A 16,316-nucleotide genomic window follows, 5' to 3' on the forward strand; every position below is an offset into this window, starting at 1 on the left:
AGTTTTAGATTTTGTGAATGACATACCTAGTTGTAATAATTTGATATTTCCTACAATAGAAAAACATATAAAACTAAAAGTAGTATTACTACCTACTCCAACTTTGACCACAACGTAACTTACTGGCTCTTAAATGTCGGAAGCACCTTTAATTGATTGATTTTTTAATCAAATTAATACCATAGACTGTTTTCTCTTAACCGATACCCCCATAACATGATAGATTGATACAGTGAAATCATATGGTCATGTAACAAAAGTCTTTCTTTCAATACTATGTCGACAGTTGACAAAGCTTGTAACTAATCAACCATGATGGAGATGAAAATACTTCTCTTATATAACGTATCATAACATTGTACTGACTGGACGTAATGATCATTTGCTCGGTGGGGGACTGTCAATTTTTTGCACAGAGTACATTTTATTTGATTGTCTGTGCGATATATACTCTTCGGGTCCGTCGTCTGTGGTTTTTGTCTTATGGTGGTTTGTGTTTGACGAACTAGTCTTTCGTTAATTTTTCATATTTTTATAGATAAAGCTTTTAATTTTATAAAAAAATATGTAGTATTTTTGGTCAGTGGAAATTTTAAGAAAAGTGTTCTATATGTATAAATATAATTTGATACCTACGACAAAATCTCATGACAAAAGACCTTGCAACACGCATAGATCGGACAGTTTTCCAAATGTTTTGTTTTGATAGATAATGGATCCAAGAATGTGCAGAAAAATCAGTAGTAGTGAAAGTCTTCCAGATACTGAAAATGTGGAATATGAAGTATCAAACATCATTGCACCGCAAGAGAGTGAGGAGAACTTTTTGATAGAAGGTAGTCCGGAGCCTAACTCTGTGACTTGGCTGGACGATGATCAAATTGACGAGTTAGATCTTAATATAGACCAAACTAACCTGTTTTTTCATAGAGTTGATAGTGCAGATATAATATACCGAAGTAAAAAGAAAAAATGTAAAATGGTAGGGAAATATGTCATGGGGGATGCGTTAGGAGAAGGTTCCTATGGCAAAGTGAAGGAAATGTTGGATTCGGAATCTTTGTGTCGGCGTGCTGTGAAAATATTGAAGAAAAGAAAGCTGAGGAGAATACCAAATGGAGAGCAGAATGTACAGAGAGAAATCCAATTACTCCGTATACTAAGGCATAAAAATGTGATAGAACTAGTCGATGTTATGTATAATGATGAAAAACAAAAAATGTACCTTGTAATGGAATTTTGTGTTGGTGTTCTACAGGTATGAGTGTTTACTATTTTCTTGCTCTGGAAATATTATGTATCATATTTATATTTGATACTATTGTATAGTCTATCATTTAATAAAATACTTATGCCTTTTCTTAATTCCTTTTTTTAGTGTTTTCTAAATGTAGAGTTAACTTTATGTAATGGTATAAATGTTGGGTTATATTTGCCATATACCTTCATTTTTAATTTTCATATATCGTAATCCAAATAATCTATAAATAAAATATTGTGCAACGAAGTTTGAGATCTATTTCTGACCCAAATATGTATGTGAAATTAGACGGTAAGTTGTAGCTGGTTAAGTTTTTTACAGAATACATGTTTACTTGAAATTCAGACTCTGACATCTAGAGACTATTCTAAATTTGCATTATAACATGGAACAAAATTAAATCTTGTTTTAAAAAAAATTAAAAACTGTATTTGTAACTAAGCTAACCTGTGAATCAGAATCTTTTAAATTTATTATTTTTCTTAGAATGTTTCATATAAAAATACTGTATACAACCTTGGGGTTAACTTTTAAAAAGGAATAGGAAAATCTATACTATTAACTGACAATACTGTGCTGCATTATGCAACCAAATGGCTGAGATGAAGATATCATCTACATCCCAACTATTGGGTTTAATTGTAATCAGAAGAATATAACCATTATATCTTCCTAAGTGTAAAATACATGTTAATCATTAATGCTTCAGGATATGTTAGAGTCAAGTCCTGGTAAGAAATTTCCTCAGAAACAAGCGCATGACTATTTCACTCAACTGCTGGATGGGTTGGAATACCTGCATGGACAAGGAGTAGTGCATAAAGATATTAAACCAGGAAATCTTCTATTGACACTTGATCAGACATTGAAAATCACCGATTTTGGAGTAGCAGAGGTAAATAAAAATAAATTTAAGAAATCTATCAGTATACTATTGTTATTTAAATTTAATTCACACCAAACAACACCTGCAGTTGGAAAATTCCATCACAAAAATTTTGAACCTACTTTTAACAGGTTTCACAATTCTTACAGAATTCATTCATTTCATATATTAGATGTTTGTAAATATTAAAATGTGCAAATATACAGTTGAGAAATAAACCTATAAGTGTAGATACAAATTAAATATTATAAATGTGTTGAAAATTATTATCATATTACACCTATTGACATCTTGTTTGTAACAAATCATATTAATGCTTACATAATATTGCTGTTTCATGTGCAACATACTCTAAGGAAAAAGTCAAGTGTTTTCAAGACTGGCATTTGTCAAAGTCTACATTTATAAAGAGTAATACAGAGACGATAAAATGGTTGTTGAAGTTACTAAATATATTATAAGTACAGGATTGTTATTCTAGTTATAGTTTTACATAAGTAACTTTGATAATTTTTAGGAATTAAACATGTTTTCTCCGGAGGATACATGTTATACAGGTCAAGGCTCCCCTGCCTTCCAGCCACCAGAAATTGCAAATGGTGCTGAACAATTCTCAGGGTTTAAAGTTGATATATGGAGCAGTGGAGTTACATTGTAAGTGCAGCTGATCTTTCCTATTGTGTATTTTACGAAACAATTGCTAAAAATTGATGATTTTATTATAATTTCTTGATATAATTTCATTATATAGGTTAGATACTATTACTATTGGTTACAGACTACTACTAGTATGTATACTAATTCTTATATATATATATATATATATGTATATATATATATATATATATATATATATATATATCCGCGTAAAATAGTGACCTTGAGCAAAAAATAAAAAATATATATTAATAATCTAACCCAATAAAAAAGTTTCATCGTTCTAGCTTCAAAAATGAAATTTCCATACATAATTCCATACAATTCAATCAACAGCCAAAAACTAAGTTTCAAACTACTATCTTTAAAATGAAGATACTTCCATACATACCATACATACATTACATCACCCCTTTCAACCCCTTATAACCCTTTTTCTTGTTTTTTTTTAATGCTACTTATATTAGTGTCATCATGTACCAATGATAAGATGTCGCTATACTGTAACCATTTATGGCTGAGGCCTGTGGCGGTAGGTTCTGATATTTTCTATAAAAAATGTGTTTCAAGTTTCTAGCTTTAAAAAATGACAATACATGCATACAACATTTTAACTCCCCTTTTGACCCTTACAACCCATTTTCGTTAATTATATTTAATCAATACGCAAAAAAATAAGATTGAAGCTTAAACTTTTAAAATATTCCTCTTTTAGTCTCTTATAACCCTTTTTAGCATTAAAAAGTAACCTATGTCCTATCTCAAGATCTAGACTTTAAATTTCATTTAAATCAGTTCAGAAGTTTTGGCTTTTAAGACAGACAGACAGAGTCACTTTCACTTTCATAATATTAGTAAGGTATTTATTAAATAAACTGACCCAAAAAAAGCGTAAGAAAAAAGCTTCATCGTTCTAGCTTCAAATATGACGAATTTCCATAACAACTTTTATCTGCTATTTTATTTTACCCCTTGAATGGTGACAATGTGATATTTACAAATTTAAATGTCATATTTATTTATATTTAATAAACAGTTTAAAGATTTCTTTAAATTCTTTTGAAAATTGGTGGTCCAGTTGGCCAATAACATAATAAAATTTTGTTAAATCAAAATAATAGATGTGATATTCTAAATTGCAAACTATCCCTCTACTTGCGCGAACCATATCTCTGACTCTACTGGCCAGAATGAAGAAACGCGTATTCCGAACCTGAATAGCTCGGATGGAACGGTAGATGTTGTTTCTTCCAAGGAAATGTTGTTCATATGTATTGACAACATTTTTAATATTATATGTTGTTTTATTCTTCAAAAATATTAATAATATGTTCTTACGCTCTTGTCCAAGAGCAGGGTCATCAGTTATAGTCTATACCAGGATTATATTTATGTATTTATAAAATAAAATTGCAGAGCAAACGTTTATTCATTTAAATTCATAAGGAGACAACGGATTGACAATAATCAGTTGCGCGCGCAACGCGCTGCTTATACAAATGACATATATGTTTATTTATGACATATGAGCGTTAATAAGTCGCATATCTAGTACAATACTGGTGTAATTCAGAAATTAAAAATTTTTGAAAATAGACTTAATGACACAATTATAAAGTAGACTTTCCAAAATATCTAATTTTTTAGTTAAGCCATTATTATAATAAGTGTGTATTCAACCGCATAAAGATAACCTTGCATTACCATTTTCAACCCCTTACAACCCTTTTTTTTAAAAAGTAGCCTATGTCCTTCCTCGGCGTCTAGACTATATGGGTACCAAATTTCATTTAAATCAGTTCAGTAGTTTTGGCGTGAAAGCGAGACAGACAGACAGACAGACAGACAGACAGACAGAGTTACTTTCGCATTTATAATATTAGTAAGGATGACTTTGTTTACCATGCAGAAAAAAAGTGCAAGGATATATTACTTGTATGACTGATGCTAAATTCTTAATTTTTTTGTTACTGTATTTGTTCTGCAGAAGTCTATTACATTACGTAAAATGTTATTAGTACAAATTTTCTTGACAAAATATACTAAACCAATTAAATATTTTTTTACTATTAGTCACAAAATATGAACAGTCAATTTCCTATACACTGTTAAGCCTTAGTTCTTTAGTTCCAATATGAAAAACATTTTTGTAAATATTTTGGAAGAAAATCCAAATAATTTTTCATTGATTGCAATTCGGATCTGACTATGAATAGTGCTTCCACTTTACATAGCCAATATAAGTTTATTGGAATGGCAAAGTCATTGTCATATTCTATATATTATCTATACCTAAAATATTTTTCTGAAAATTGCAATCCATTATGTTTTTATGTAATTGTATTTAATGTCTCTGTACTCATTACTATACTAATTAACTGCCTCTATTTTTTCAGATACAATATGACAACAGGGCGGTATCCTTTTGAAGGTGACAATGTATATCGGTTATTGGAGGCAATTGGACGTGGAGAGCCGGCTCCACCACCGGAATCGCTGGGACCTTCTCTTGGGGATCTACTCACTCATATGTTAAAAAGGGACCCCCAATTGAGGCCATCTGTCCAGCAAATTAAGAGGCATCCGTATGTATACATAACTATGAATTTAAATAATTGAAGTAAATTGAAAGAGAAGCAAAATGTATATTTTTTAATTTTGAAATGTATCTCAAGAAATTTAAGCGGCACTTCTTCAATATTTATTTCTTCTAGACACTAATCTCCTTATTACTAAAGATGCCAAATTTCTTTTAAACCTGTTTTAGCTATTAAACTGAGTTGCCTTTTTGTTACTAACTAGTTTCTATGTTTAAATGATTGTGACAAAACTCTGTAATTAAAATAGGATTGTAGGTTCTACTTTTTATGAAGACGCCCTGTAAGAGCATTCTATGGTGTACTTATTATTTTCACAGGCTATCAGATTATTTAATTAAAAAAATATATGCAATATTAGATGTCGATATATTCTAAAAGTATATTTATAATTTTATTTTACACAACTACATACTACATTCTATTATATATGTTATATTATATACTACATTATATTCTTTCATATATGGGATATATTCAACTAAATATATCCCATATTTGAAAGAATATAGTATTGTTAGGTATTCTATGATTGTACTACATTGTAAAAACTATTTGTGCGCAATAACTTTTCTTTATCTAGATAACTACAATAGCAGGTATCTTTAATCTGGTTATGTTAATTTAAGCTTTGTTATGTTTATTTGACTGACGAATACACCATTATTTAAGGATAATAAATGAGGACGTAGGCAGATGTAGGTATTATGATCATATTTTCTTTTCGTCAAATTATTCAGTATTTAAAAGCATAACTAGAACAACACAGTTGAATGTCAGACCATGTTTTAATTGATAATCTAAGATTTGAATAATTATTTTTTAATAAATTTTTAATTATATCTTTATATTTAGTTTTAATTATTTATGTCATTTTTTATTAAATTATTTATTGAATTAATTAAAATAATATCCCTAATAATGTAAATAAGTGCAATGAAGAACATATAATTTGTTATGTCAAAAATTAATTATGGTATAACTTAACAGTTGGGTACGAGCCCAGCCGCAATTGCAGGCCGGTGAGCGGCTCGTGAGTCCGCGGTCTCGGCGCTCAGACGAACTCCACAACTCTACTGTTATACCGTACCTGGTCGAGAAACATTACGCCTCGGCGCAGGAGTATTTTACTGAAAGGGATCTTAGGCACGGTGAGTACACTATATTTGATAATGTTTTTAATGCTATCGTTCCTTATAAAACAATTTCTAATTTAATATTTTATTATTACAAACTCATCTTTTTATTTTATTTAATGGTTACTGTCCCTAAAAGGGCGCAATACCAGTAGTATGCACCTTGCATCTTATGTCAATTCGTACAAATAGCATATTCTCGAATTTGATAGTTATGGGGACTATGATATCGATCTTACTGCTAACAAATATAATATCTGGCTAATTGGCTTAATTTTTAATTGTTATCCGTTCATTCTTAACTCCAATTTTAGAATTGGTGGTATGGCATCATAATAAAAATCTGTACATTTGAAGAATACAATATTGGTTAATGGAAGTTAATTAGAAAATAGCGTATTATTTTTCTGGAATTCACAATACATATTATACATAAATTATTTTTTTATAATAAATTAAATTCATATAAATTATACTGGTAGGACTTAAATTATTAGCCCCTCAATTTTCCAGAGGTTGGAGAAGTGCGCGTAGCCGGCATGGTCCGGGCTCGTATTTGCTCACTGAGTTAGGTTTGTTGCATAGACATAGATATAGATAGACTACGCAAGTACCTCAAATTGTATGAAATAATGCGTGTCATTTCCTGACTACTGCCTTGATTGTAATTGCTATTGGTAACAAACTCCATACTGCACTGAAATTTTATCAATAATGTGTTATCCACGTTCAAAAATTTTTTCTGTTTTCGAAATCCATGTAAGCGTAATTTAGTATTAAAAATTGACATGCGAGGTAAGGTATCTGCAGTTGCGTGATCTATATATCCATATCTGTAGGTTGTTGCATGAGGGTGCAGATGTCGATGTCGAAATATCATGTCATCTAGTCACTTTAAAAAACATGACTTTACAATTACTATGCCGTCCTTGAATATCGAACAATATTAATCACTGAATAATTGAAATTGGGTGAATCATTTCATTAACATATGATAATGAATGACACATTTGGGACATTATTGTTCGTGAGATATTTAAGTTCGCATGATTATTGAATACCTTGCATGATTTTAGTGATGTTTGTACCTTACCTTACATAATAAGGAACTTTGTATGGAATTGAAATGTTTTATGCATAGTAACTTAGAATTTTCACAAAATTTGCCAATAGCTTTATGTGAACTGCTAATGTAAGATATAGAAATTTGAATGGGTCAAAACACAATTATTGGAAATAATTAAATATGATCAAAGTGTAACTGAAGTGGTAACCGTCGCCTATATATATTAATATCAAACACACTATCATGTGACGCTAGAGACTACTAATGCGTTGTCATTGCGGAGGACTAAGTTGTCATGCTTCTTATCTTGATTAGCTTCCTTATCTAATTATGCAACGAAAATACAGTTTACAGAACGAGCTGCTTTGTGGCTGAAATAGGTGAGACGAAGGCAATAATCAAATACATATCGTAGGAATAGTAAACATACGTAGGAAAACCATGTGTTACGCGAACGAATTGTAAAATTTATTTAGAACATTAAAATACGCTTCATTACTCAATTAGGAGCCGGACCAGGTCGCCGGAACCTTAAAATATTCATAAATACCACTTATTTATGAATATTTTAAGGTTCATAAAAAACTTCCATTGTTGTAACATTAGAATGGGGTATAATCTTGTGGTGTTTAAAAACAAGCATTAAAACCCTTGACAGATAAAATATTACTAAACTCAATAAAAAGAACAGTTTAATTGAGAGCCCTATTTTTTAAATACATTCTAAATTGGACCGTTCCAGAGTTGGGCGATGGTGGTTCCCGAACACTGTCAACTGCCGAGTTATCAGACGCGGAGTCGTCTCGTCGAAAACACCGGTGGCATTCTTCTTGCGGACGCCTCCCATCTTGCCGCCTCACGTGATCTCCAGAATGATACTATACAAAGAGCCACCATGCTCTTTACCCCGGCGCCAGACATAGTTTCGAAGTTTTGAACACTTTTGAAGACCTTTCATAAAATAATTGAACACAAATCGTCAAATAATAAAAAAGTGCTTGCTACGCTTGTTCTGTATGTTACGGAAATAAAGCATACTATGCCTACATTTACGCATTCACTTGTCAATATATTGATGTATGTACAGAAACCGACATGAAATGGCAAAGATAAAATATTGCTCAAAAATTTATTAAATTAGCCATTTTTAATTTATTGGCGTATTTGAAGCTATGTCTGTCAACGGCTTTAGACAAATCTTATATACTTCAAAACACGTACCTAATCTCAGCGTTAGTAAACTAAAATGACCATTATTTTTTTATGAATAGAATATAAAAGAGAATAAATATTATAATACAAAACTTTTAAGGCTTTCGAGGTTCTTAATCCACTTAGTATACATAGTTAAAGGGTTCTTACCATGATTAATATAGTGATGAAAATTAACCATACCAGTATTTTGGCAGTTATGTTAATATCGTGGCTCGCTATATTCACGTGTCGCAATATTATAATGCTTATAAAACATAATATTCATAGAATAAAATATTAAACAAAATATTCATAGCAAGAACATTACAAATATTCAATAGAATTCAAAATCTGTCTACCGAATGTATGAATAGAAATAACACAGCGCGCGAACGATTATTTTCTGAAAGTACATTTAACTTGTTTCCAAGGAAATTTAATACAAGATTATCTATTTATTTAACGACTATGTTATTTAAATTTTTAAACTGTTTAAATATAAACATACAGTTTGTCAATGACTATTGGTTTGTTGTGAGTAAATTTCATTATCGTCATAATCATCGTTTGTCATATTTTTGTCTTCTTAATATTATTATATAATAGATACCCTCTCTAAGCCCATACCTTATCAATGTGAAATGTTTTATAATAATAGCACTTTAACGTTTTTGATGTTTCTTGTTTTGTTAGGTTAATTTACTAAGTCTTAAATACATTTAGTGTCTTGATACTTTATAATCTTTCTGGCACTTGTTATTATAATGTTACAGTTTAATTGCCATTAGATTAATACTTGCGAAAGATCTTTATGTGCCGGTGTTCACCAACCATTCTAGCCCTGTCTATTCATTATTAATTAATAACTATTTAGAGAAATTAAAATAATATTAATATGTTAAAACGAGTCGACAGCGTCAAAAACTAGAAAAATAATAATTAAGTACCCAATAGATGCAGAACATAATAATTATGGCATAGCAATCTACTTGGTTCTATTCGCGATCTGTTGTTGATTGGCAATTTTTTAAGTTAGATTTTGACGCTATTGGCTACTTTATGATGAGTGATCATAACATAATAATTTGTTTCTTTCAAAATGAATGATAACTGATTGTTTTAATATGTTTTGATTTGATTGAATGAGTGATGTATGTTGCACACATTTTGTTTTCTTGAGGCAATAATGGGTGCATGTGTAAATTCTTTCTTCTCGTATAGAGAATTCTCACATCTGAATCATAAGAAGTGGCAATAAAGATATATTTTTGTATTGAGAAATATATAGTAGTGAATTTTAAATTTATGATGAAGGATTTATATTACTTCACATTATATAGAAGCCATTTCTTTTGAATTTCGTCTAACATACTTAATGAATTGTGTGAATGTGGCAATTATTTTCGAGTATTATAACTATAATGGAGTTTTGAATATGATTCTGTTGAGAGTTCTTATTTTGACTTAAAGTACAAGTTGTAGTGACTGAATATGAATGCTGATGTACTCATTGGTCACAGTGTAATTGTTGTTGCACAGTGCAGTTCTGATGCATTATGTTGTCCATTGCATCGATTTGTTAATATATCTCAACATGGACCTCACTCTTTATATTATTATTTTGTGAAAACACATTAGGTTAGGTAGGTCAAATTAATAATAATTTTGCAACGCTTTTTAATACTGTCTGTTAATTTTAAGTAAAGACTAGTAGTGAAAATGACAGATTCTCACAAAATTTACCAATGTTATTTTTGAGGCAAAATTAATAGAAGTGCAATATGAAATCCAATCTCTGTCATTTTTGTATATTTAATTTGGAAATTGGTTAAATTGGATGTCATCAAGTTTGTTATATATAGTTATATTAATAGTATGTAGAACAAATATTGTTTAATTAAATAGGCTAATACAGACTGTGTTAACGTACCCTATTGTGTGCCCTCATTCATAGTTGTACCTATTTACATGTTTGTTGAATTTTTGACTTAACGTCTAGATGATAAGATCCATATTTGTATATCTGTCAAAGTAACAGTGTACCTGCTAGACATGTTCAGATTACTATCTATGTGTAATCTCAGTCAACAGATGGTTTATTCTCATTATTTTCTTCTGCTGGACTGATTACTGTTGGTATTATTATATATATATATATATATATAATTTTATAAAATTGCATACTAGTTGACAATAAGAGTATTTTTATTTCCTGTATTATTTGGCTTATTTTTGATCAAATGTTGAATGGAAATTTAGAACAAGTTGCGAAGAAATGGGAATAAAGCATTACGGTAATTTTAGGAAGTAGAATTTAATTTTTTTTTCTAAATAACATTTCTGCGCTAAATTAACACGTGTTGTTTTGTTGTGCAATAACCGTAGTTGGATGGATGCTAGTTAGTAGGTAGGTTAACCATTTTACTAAGCCATATGTACATGAGATTATTGCGCAGATGATCTCATATCGCCAAAGGCGTTTCTTTGCAAAAGTATTTGTAGCGGTAGTTGTTCACCCATTGTTTTGCACTAATTAATTAATTAATTTTAAAAGAAGTGAGGTCTTACAGATTACTGTTTAATATTATATGTTTACGCTTAAAACAGATTTATGTACAGTGCCTGAACTGATGAAGCTGCGCGGAAATGCGGAGAAAAAGAGAATATTAATATATTGTAAATAAAAGGTAGAAAATGACGTTATTTGCATATTATTTATTTACAACCCTAAACATATCTTATTGGAATATTTAATACAATCAGTTTCTATAATCTGTATTATCATACATTTTACCATTATTATTAATCAGCGTAAATACGAGATAATTCTAAAAGCCTTGTCTCACGTATCTCAGCTGCCGAGCAGTTTGCTTTGTAAAGACCGACCGACGTGAAATTATAGGGTATGGAGACAGGAGACAGGAAAGTCCGGCAAATGATAACATTGGTAAAGTTCATGTATACTTAGACGATGCAGACAGGGTCTAAAATGAAATGTAAGCGACATTGTATTTGTTCGGATAGCGCATTTAAAAACTAAACTTATACTACTACTACTAAACTTATTAGAACTAATATTTGGACAGTAAATTTTATTTAAACAACTAATGTAATATGTGAAATTAAGTAAATGTTAACATTATAAAAACATGGGTATATGACTATACATATATAGATTTATTATGTGTTCTGATCTGATGAAGCTAATCCCCACGAAGTACCTCGGTAGGCTGGCTGATTTTTGTAACTTAGATGACGATCCTAGTAAAAAAATTAGGTTGTCTATACATATCATACATTGCAATTTCTATGCACCTTACGATTGTTTAGGTCGCACATAACAAATATGGTACCTTAGCACTTTTTTTTATTATTATTAAATAGTAATTTAACCAAGACCGATATATAAAAGTATATAATATTGTGCAATAAATTAATTCATGAAACACCTTTATTTTAATTATGGCGATTTACTACCTTCATTATTACATCAGCTACCTGCCAAAATTATTTCCCGTCAAAATAGGTCCATCTATTTCAGAGATTAACTGGAACAAACAGACAGACAAAAATTATAAAAAATGTTATTTTGATGTATGTACCGTATTTATATTCATATGCATGTAGTAAAAAACGGTTATTTAAATAATAAACACTTCTAATTAATTTATATCTATAGATTAATTGTTTGTTACAGTAGAAGTAAATTAAAACAAACATAAATTAGAAATAATGTACAAATCGCGGTCTTATCGCATAAATAATCTCTTCATCTTTTTCTTCATAACCGTACCTTATTATTATTACCTACTATCATATAGGCAATATCTGAAAATGTTAATAAATAAATTGTTGCGTATAGGTATGTAGGTTCCATATCAATAGTGACGACCTAAAAGTATGGGTAGATATTTATATTCCTACCTATACTTGTCTGTAGTCTTATACTTAGAGGATACTAAACGCTATTGCAGGTGAACAAATGTTGGCAGGTATAGTGTGTGGCTTTGTAGTGTCGCAAGTCCAGTCGGCCCGGTTCACAGCCACAATGCGCGGAAGTCGGCCGCTGGTGTAACCAACGCCTTCCGCTATATCAGGTCCAACTGCAATTAGACCATTATGCTTATCGAGAACAATACCCGATATTATAATTTTCCGATTATTCCGAATTAGTGATGTGCATACCGGTAATTTTAATAGTAGGTACTATAAATAAACAGGTAATATATACATAGGCGCCTTCCTGACCGGGTCGTTTTCATTTCGACTAGGTGTCGAAATGAAAATACATATTACTGTCTACCTATATACTGTGATATTTGTAAGGATATTGAGTAGGTACCTATCAAGTTGACTTCAGCTAATTTATCTTTACACTTATAAAAATGTATTCTTTATAATATGTAGCCATACTCGTATGTACATGTACATAACTAACTGCTTTATTGGAATGTTGCCATCGTCGTTTGTAGCTAACGAAGTGAAGGGTTGTCGATGTTAGGTCATTATTGTTTTTATAACTAAGAAAAGTTCAAGGTTGCAATTTATTACAGCTATATATTTCACTATGAATACCTATATGTTTTCTGTTAACTATGAGTACCTGTTCACATTACTACAGAAGATACATTATGATAAGTTTAAGGTCTAGTTCACAAGACGCTTATTACCGCTGCGTTGTACATGCATCCATCTCGAAATGGCATATGAAGACATTTATCTACAGATTATACTACTAGGTATTAATTAATATTATCTCCAAGTTTCTAAATAATAATAATTCTAATGTTTATTCACAAAACGTGCATGTTACAATCGTGATGTTATCGTTATGTTACCGCTAGCTTCGAACTAGGGAAACTTCAGTCTTAGCAGTCAGTTGCTTCGCAGTATATGCCATATGTCTATCATAATATAATTATTTTTATTATAAGTAAAAACACTTAAAAATATATAATGGAATGATGCTCCCGCCTGCGCTAGCGGTTTACACTGGCGGGGCACCAGAGTTCAAATGAGCATGGAGTCATGTCTGTTAATGCATCTTGACAAATTTTCCAAGCATTTATCATGATGGTTTCCAGAGGGAGCTAAGTGGAAGTCAACTTGACATGGTATATGTATTAGTAATGGGGTCAGCGTTCACATTACTAACACATGTATTTGGCTGAACAGTTAATGAGACATTACATTTTATTCCTCCGGAATAGCCTGAACAAATGGTGCCAACTACGGGCAGCACATACAAACACTATACCCCTGTGCTGTTCATGCATGTATATTGGTGACGGTTGCCACTTACCCTCACGTGGGCCGCCAGCTGGTTTCTCATTCTAGTTACATTCTGTAGTAAAATTATTAAACTATTGCGTTCATGTTTTAGCAGATCGTGAAAGGATGTACATACCTAAGACGATTACCAGCCGTTTATAAGTCCTTGAAGCATAAACGGCAAAAGCACATCACAGCTACTTATATACGAGTATACCAGCCATTCAATTATCAATATATTGTACCTACACATTTACCTAATGATTATATCAATGCGAACAACATTTGGATTTGCTGTATTTAGCATTGACACTATTTTACTTATTTAAGACCATATCATTTGCTCGTTTGACCTCAGCAATTGTATACGAGAAAATTCGTAAAGATACCTCACATGAAACAATTTGAAAATAACAAACGAATAGTCTCATAGTCTTGTTCGGACCTTGCTCCTAATTGTTATATTTCACTGGCATCTTTTATCCTATATTATATAATTAACAAGCTATGCCCTGAGATAATTCGCGTATTTCTATATATAAAATATGTTGTTCTATTTTTTTACCTTCTATTTTAGATCATTAGGAAATTGGTGGGATTCAAATATAATATTCTGCAACTTTTTATAATTTTTACAACATTTAGTTATCAAAATAATTGATACTGTTTGATGACCTAAAGTCATAAAGAAATAAGCAAAATGTACAAAGAAATCTGAAACCGAGTTTGCTCAATAGATTGGCATTATTAGATTTAAATAATGTATTAGATACTTGTGTCATTACATATACCTATAAGAGTACTGTTCGTACTTGTAAGTATAGCTTGCAAAGAAGGAAAAATGGTGAGTCATGTTTTATGAAAAAGTAGAGATGCTATAAAAAGCATAACAAATGACAAGAGACAAAAGTACGATATGTATAAATGTATTATTGAATTCGTATCGCAATATTGATTATGGTGTTGTGCCATCTGCGTTTTGATAAGTAGGTGGCTACGTGTCTACCTACATATTTTCTCAGGAACTCTGTTTAGACAGAGGTCACGCATTAAATGGCAAATTACTGGTATGCGGAACCTGCCATCTGCCTAGTTGTTTAAAGATGATTTTTAAACAAAGATTTAATTTTTACTGTAGCCGTCTGTATTTTATAATATATATTTGTATGGTTTTATATTGATCTATATTGAATTTAATTTTTTATATAAATTATGTTAATATTTTATCAGTTGTTTAATAGTGTACAGTTGTACACCTACACATTACTACAAACATTGCGTCTAGATTGGGTCTAGATGAGACTATCTGGGTTTGGATAACTATTATTTTAGTTATTATATTTAGATTACTATTATTGAACAGGTTCTGGTTGTTGAAATAACATCTACAAATGCTAAAAATATCTTCCATATGTGATACTGTTTTAATTAATATTTGGTTTATAGTAGCTTTAGAACTTTTTTAATAAAATTTGAATAGATATGAAATACGCGTATATTCTGAACAGAATTTGATAAATGATGCATTTTGCTAGCCTAGTCTGTGAGAGTTGTAATATTACATAAAAATACAGCCATTGATAGTAAATTTTCTTTTAAAGTCTTTGATAGAAGGTCTCACAATGCTTGTCTGGGAGTGGTAATTGATGGGGTCAATATCTCAGGCGAATAAATGATGCTCAATAGGTGACGAGAGCAAGGCGCAGTGAAAGTCGACTCTGCACAATTCTATTGTGAGCCTGATTGATTTGCAAGATTGACGATAACTGAGTGTGACGTCATCTTCCCATTGTTATTTTCTGCATTTGGTATTTAAATACATGAGAACCTTACATACACCTACTACATTTTGCGCAAATTTAAGTGTAAAAGAAATTGCGGAAGTTTGTTTTCTATTCAGGAAATTCCATGTCAAATATTTTGAGTTGAGCACAGCATTGTAATGCTTACGCTATTTAAGCTAAAATTGAAATAGTTATTCTAGAGGAAAAGTTATTTTGGATACTGATTGTTAGAACTCATAGATAAAGCAGATTAACTTCTATCTTAATTCTATCTACATGAAATTGTCTAAGAAAGATGTAAAATTTCCAAGAATATAACACATGCAGAGTAAAGTTAGAGCAAAAACAGAGCAGAGCCAGTAACATAATTTTCAACTCTCACAGACTAACTTAATAAGGCATGAAATGTGAATGTAAATTACGTAAGTAGTTACATGAATAGATTCCAGGTTTATCGCATCGAT

At 30.8% G+C, this 16,316-nt stretch overlaps 1 protein-coding gene across 2 annotated transcripts; it reads left to right on the forward strand.

The window, feature by feature from the left end:
• The first annotated feature begins 491 nt into the window (after positions 1 to 491).
• LOC131847057 (serine/threonine-protein kinase STK11) lies at positions 492 to 9,079 on the forward strand. Of its 2 annotated transcripts, XM_059196504.1 has the most exons (7): positions 492 to 1,258; positions 1,971 to 2,156; positions 2,665 to 2,801; positions 5,201 to 5,389; positions 6,392 to 6,552; positions 7,051 to 7,109; positions 8,346 to 8,422. In XM_059196504.1, the coding sequence occupies exons 1-6, from the start codon at positions 713 to 715 to the stop codon at positions 7,107 to 7,109; spliced, it is 1,278 nt and encodes a 425-aa protein (XP_059052487.1). In that variant the 5' UTR covers positions 492 to 712; the 3' UTR covers positions 8,346 to 8,422. The 2 variants fall into 2 exon arrangements, with proteins under 2 accessions (XP_059052487.1, XP_059052486.1); XM_059196503.1 differs by lacking the exon at positions 7,051 to 7,109 and having other exon boundaries at positions 8,346 to 9,079.
• The last annotated feature ends 7,237 nt before the right edge of the window (positions 9,080 to 16,316 follow it).

This window comes from Achroia grisella, unplaced genomic scaffold (genome assembly GCF_030625045.1).
Source record: "Achroia grisella isolate CSIRO2021 unplaced genomic scaffold, CSIRO_AGI_Agris_v1 utg515, whole genome shotgun sequence".
Classification (NCBI taxonomy): Eukaryota; Metazoa; Arthropoda; class Insecta; order Lepidoptera; family Pyralidae; genus Achroia; species Achroia grisella.

Coding starts and splice junctions, on each gene's coding strand:
- LOC131847057 (XM_059196503.1), top strand. CDS start 713: ATGGATCCAAGAATGTGCAGAAAAATCAGTAGTAGTGAAAGTCTTCCA. Junction 2,157..2,664: donor CCGATTTTGGAGTAGCAGAG/GTAAATAAAAAT, acceptor GATAATTTTTAG/GAATTAAACATGTTTTCTCC. Junction 5,390..6,391: donor CAGCAAATTAAGAGGCATCC/GTATGTATACAT, acceptor ATAACTTAACAG/TTGGGTACGAGCCCAGCCGC.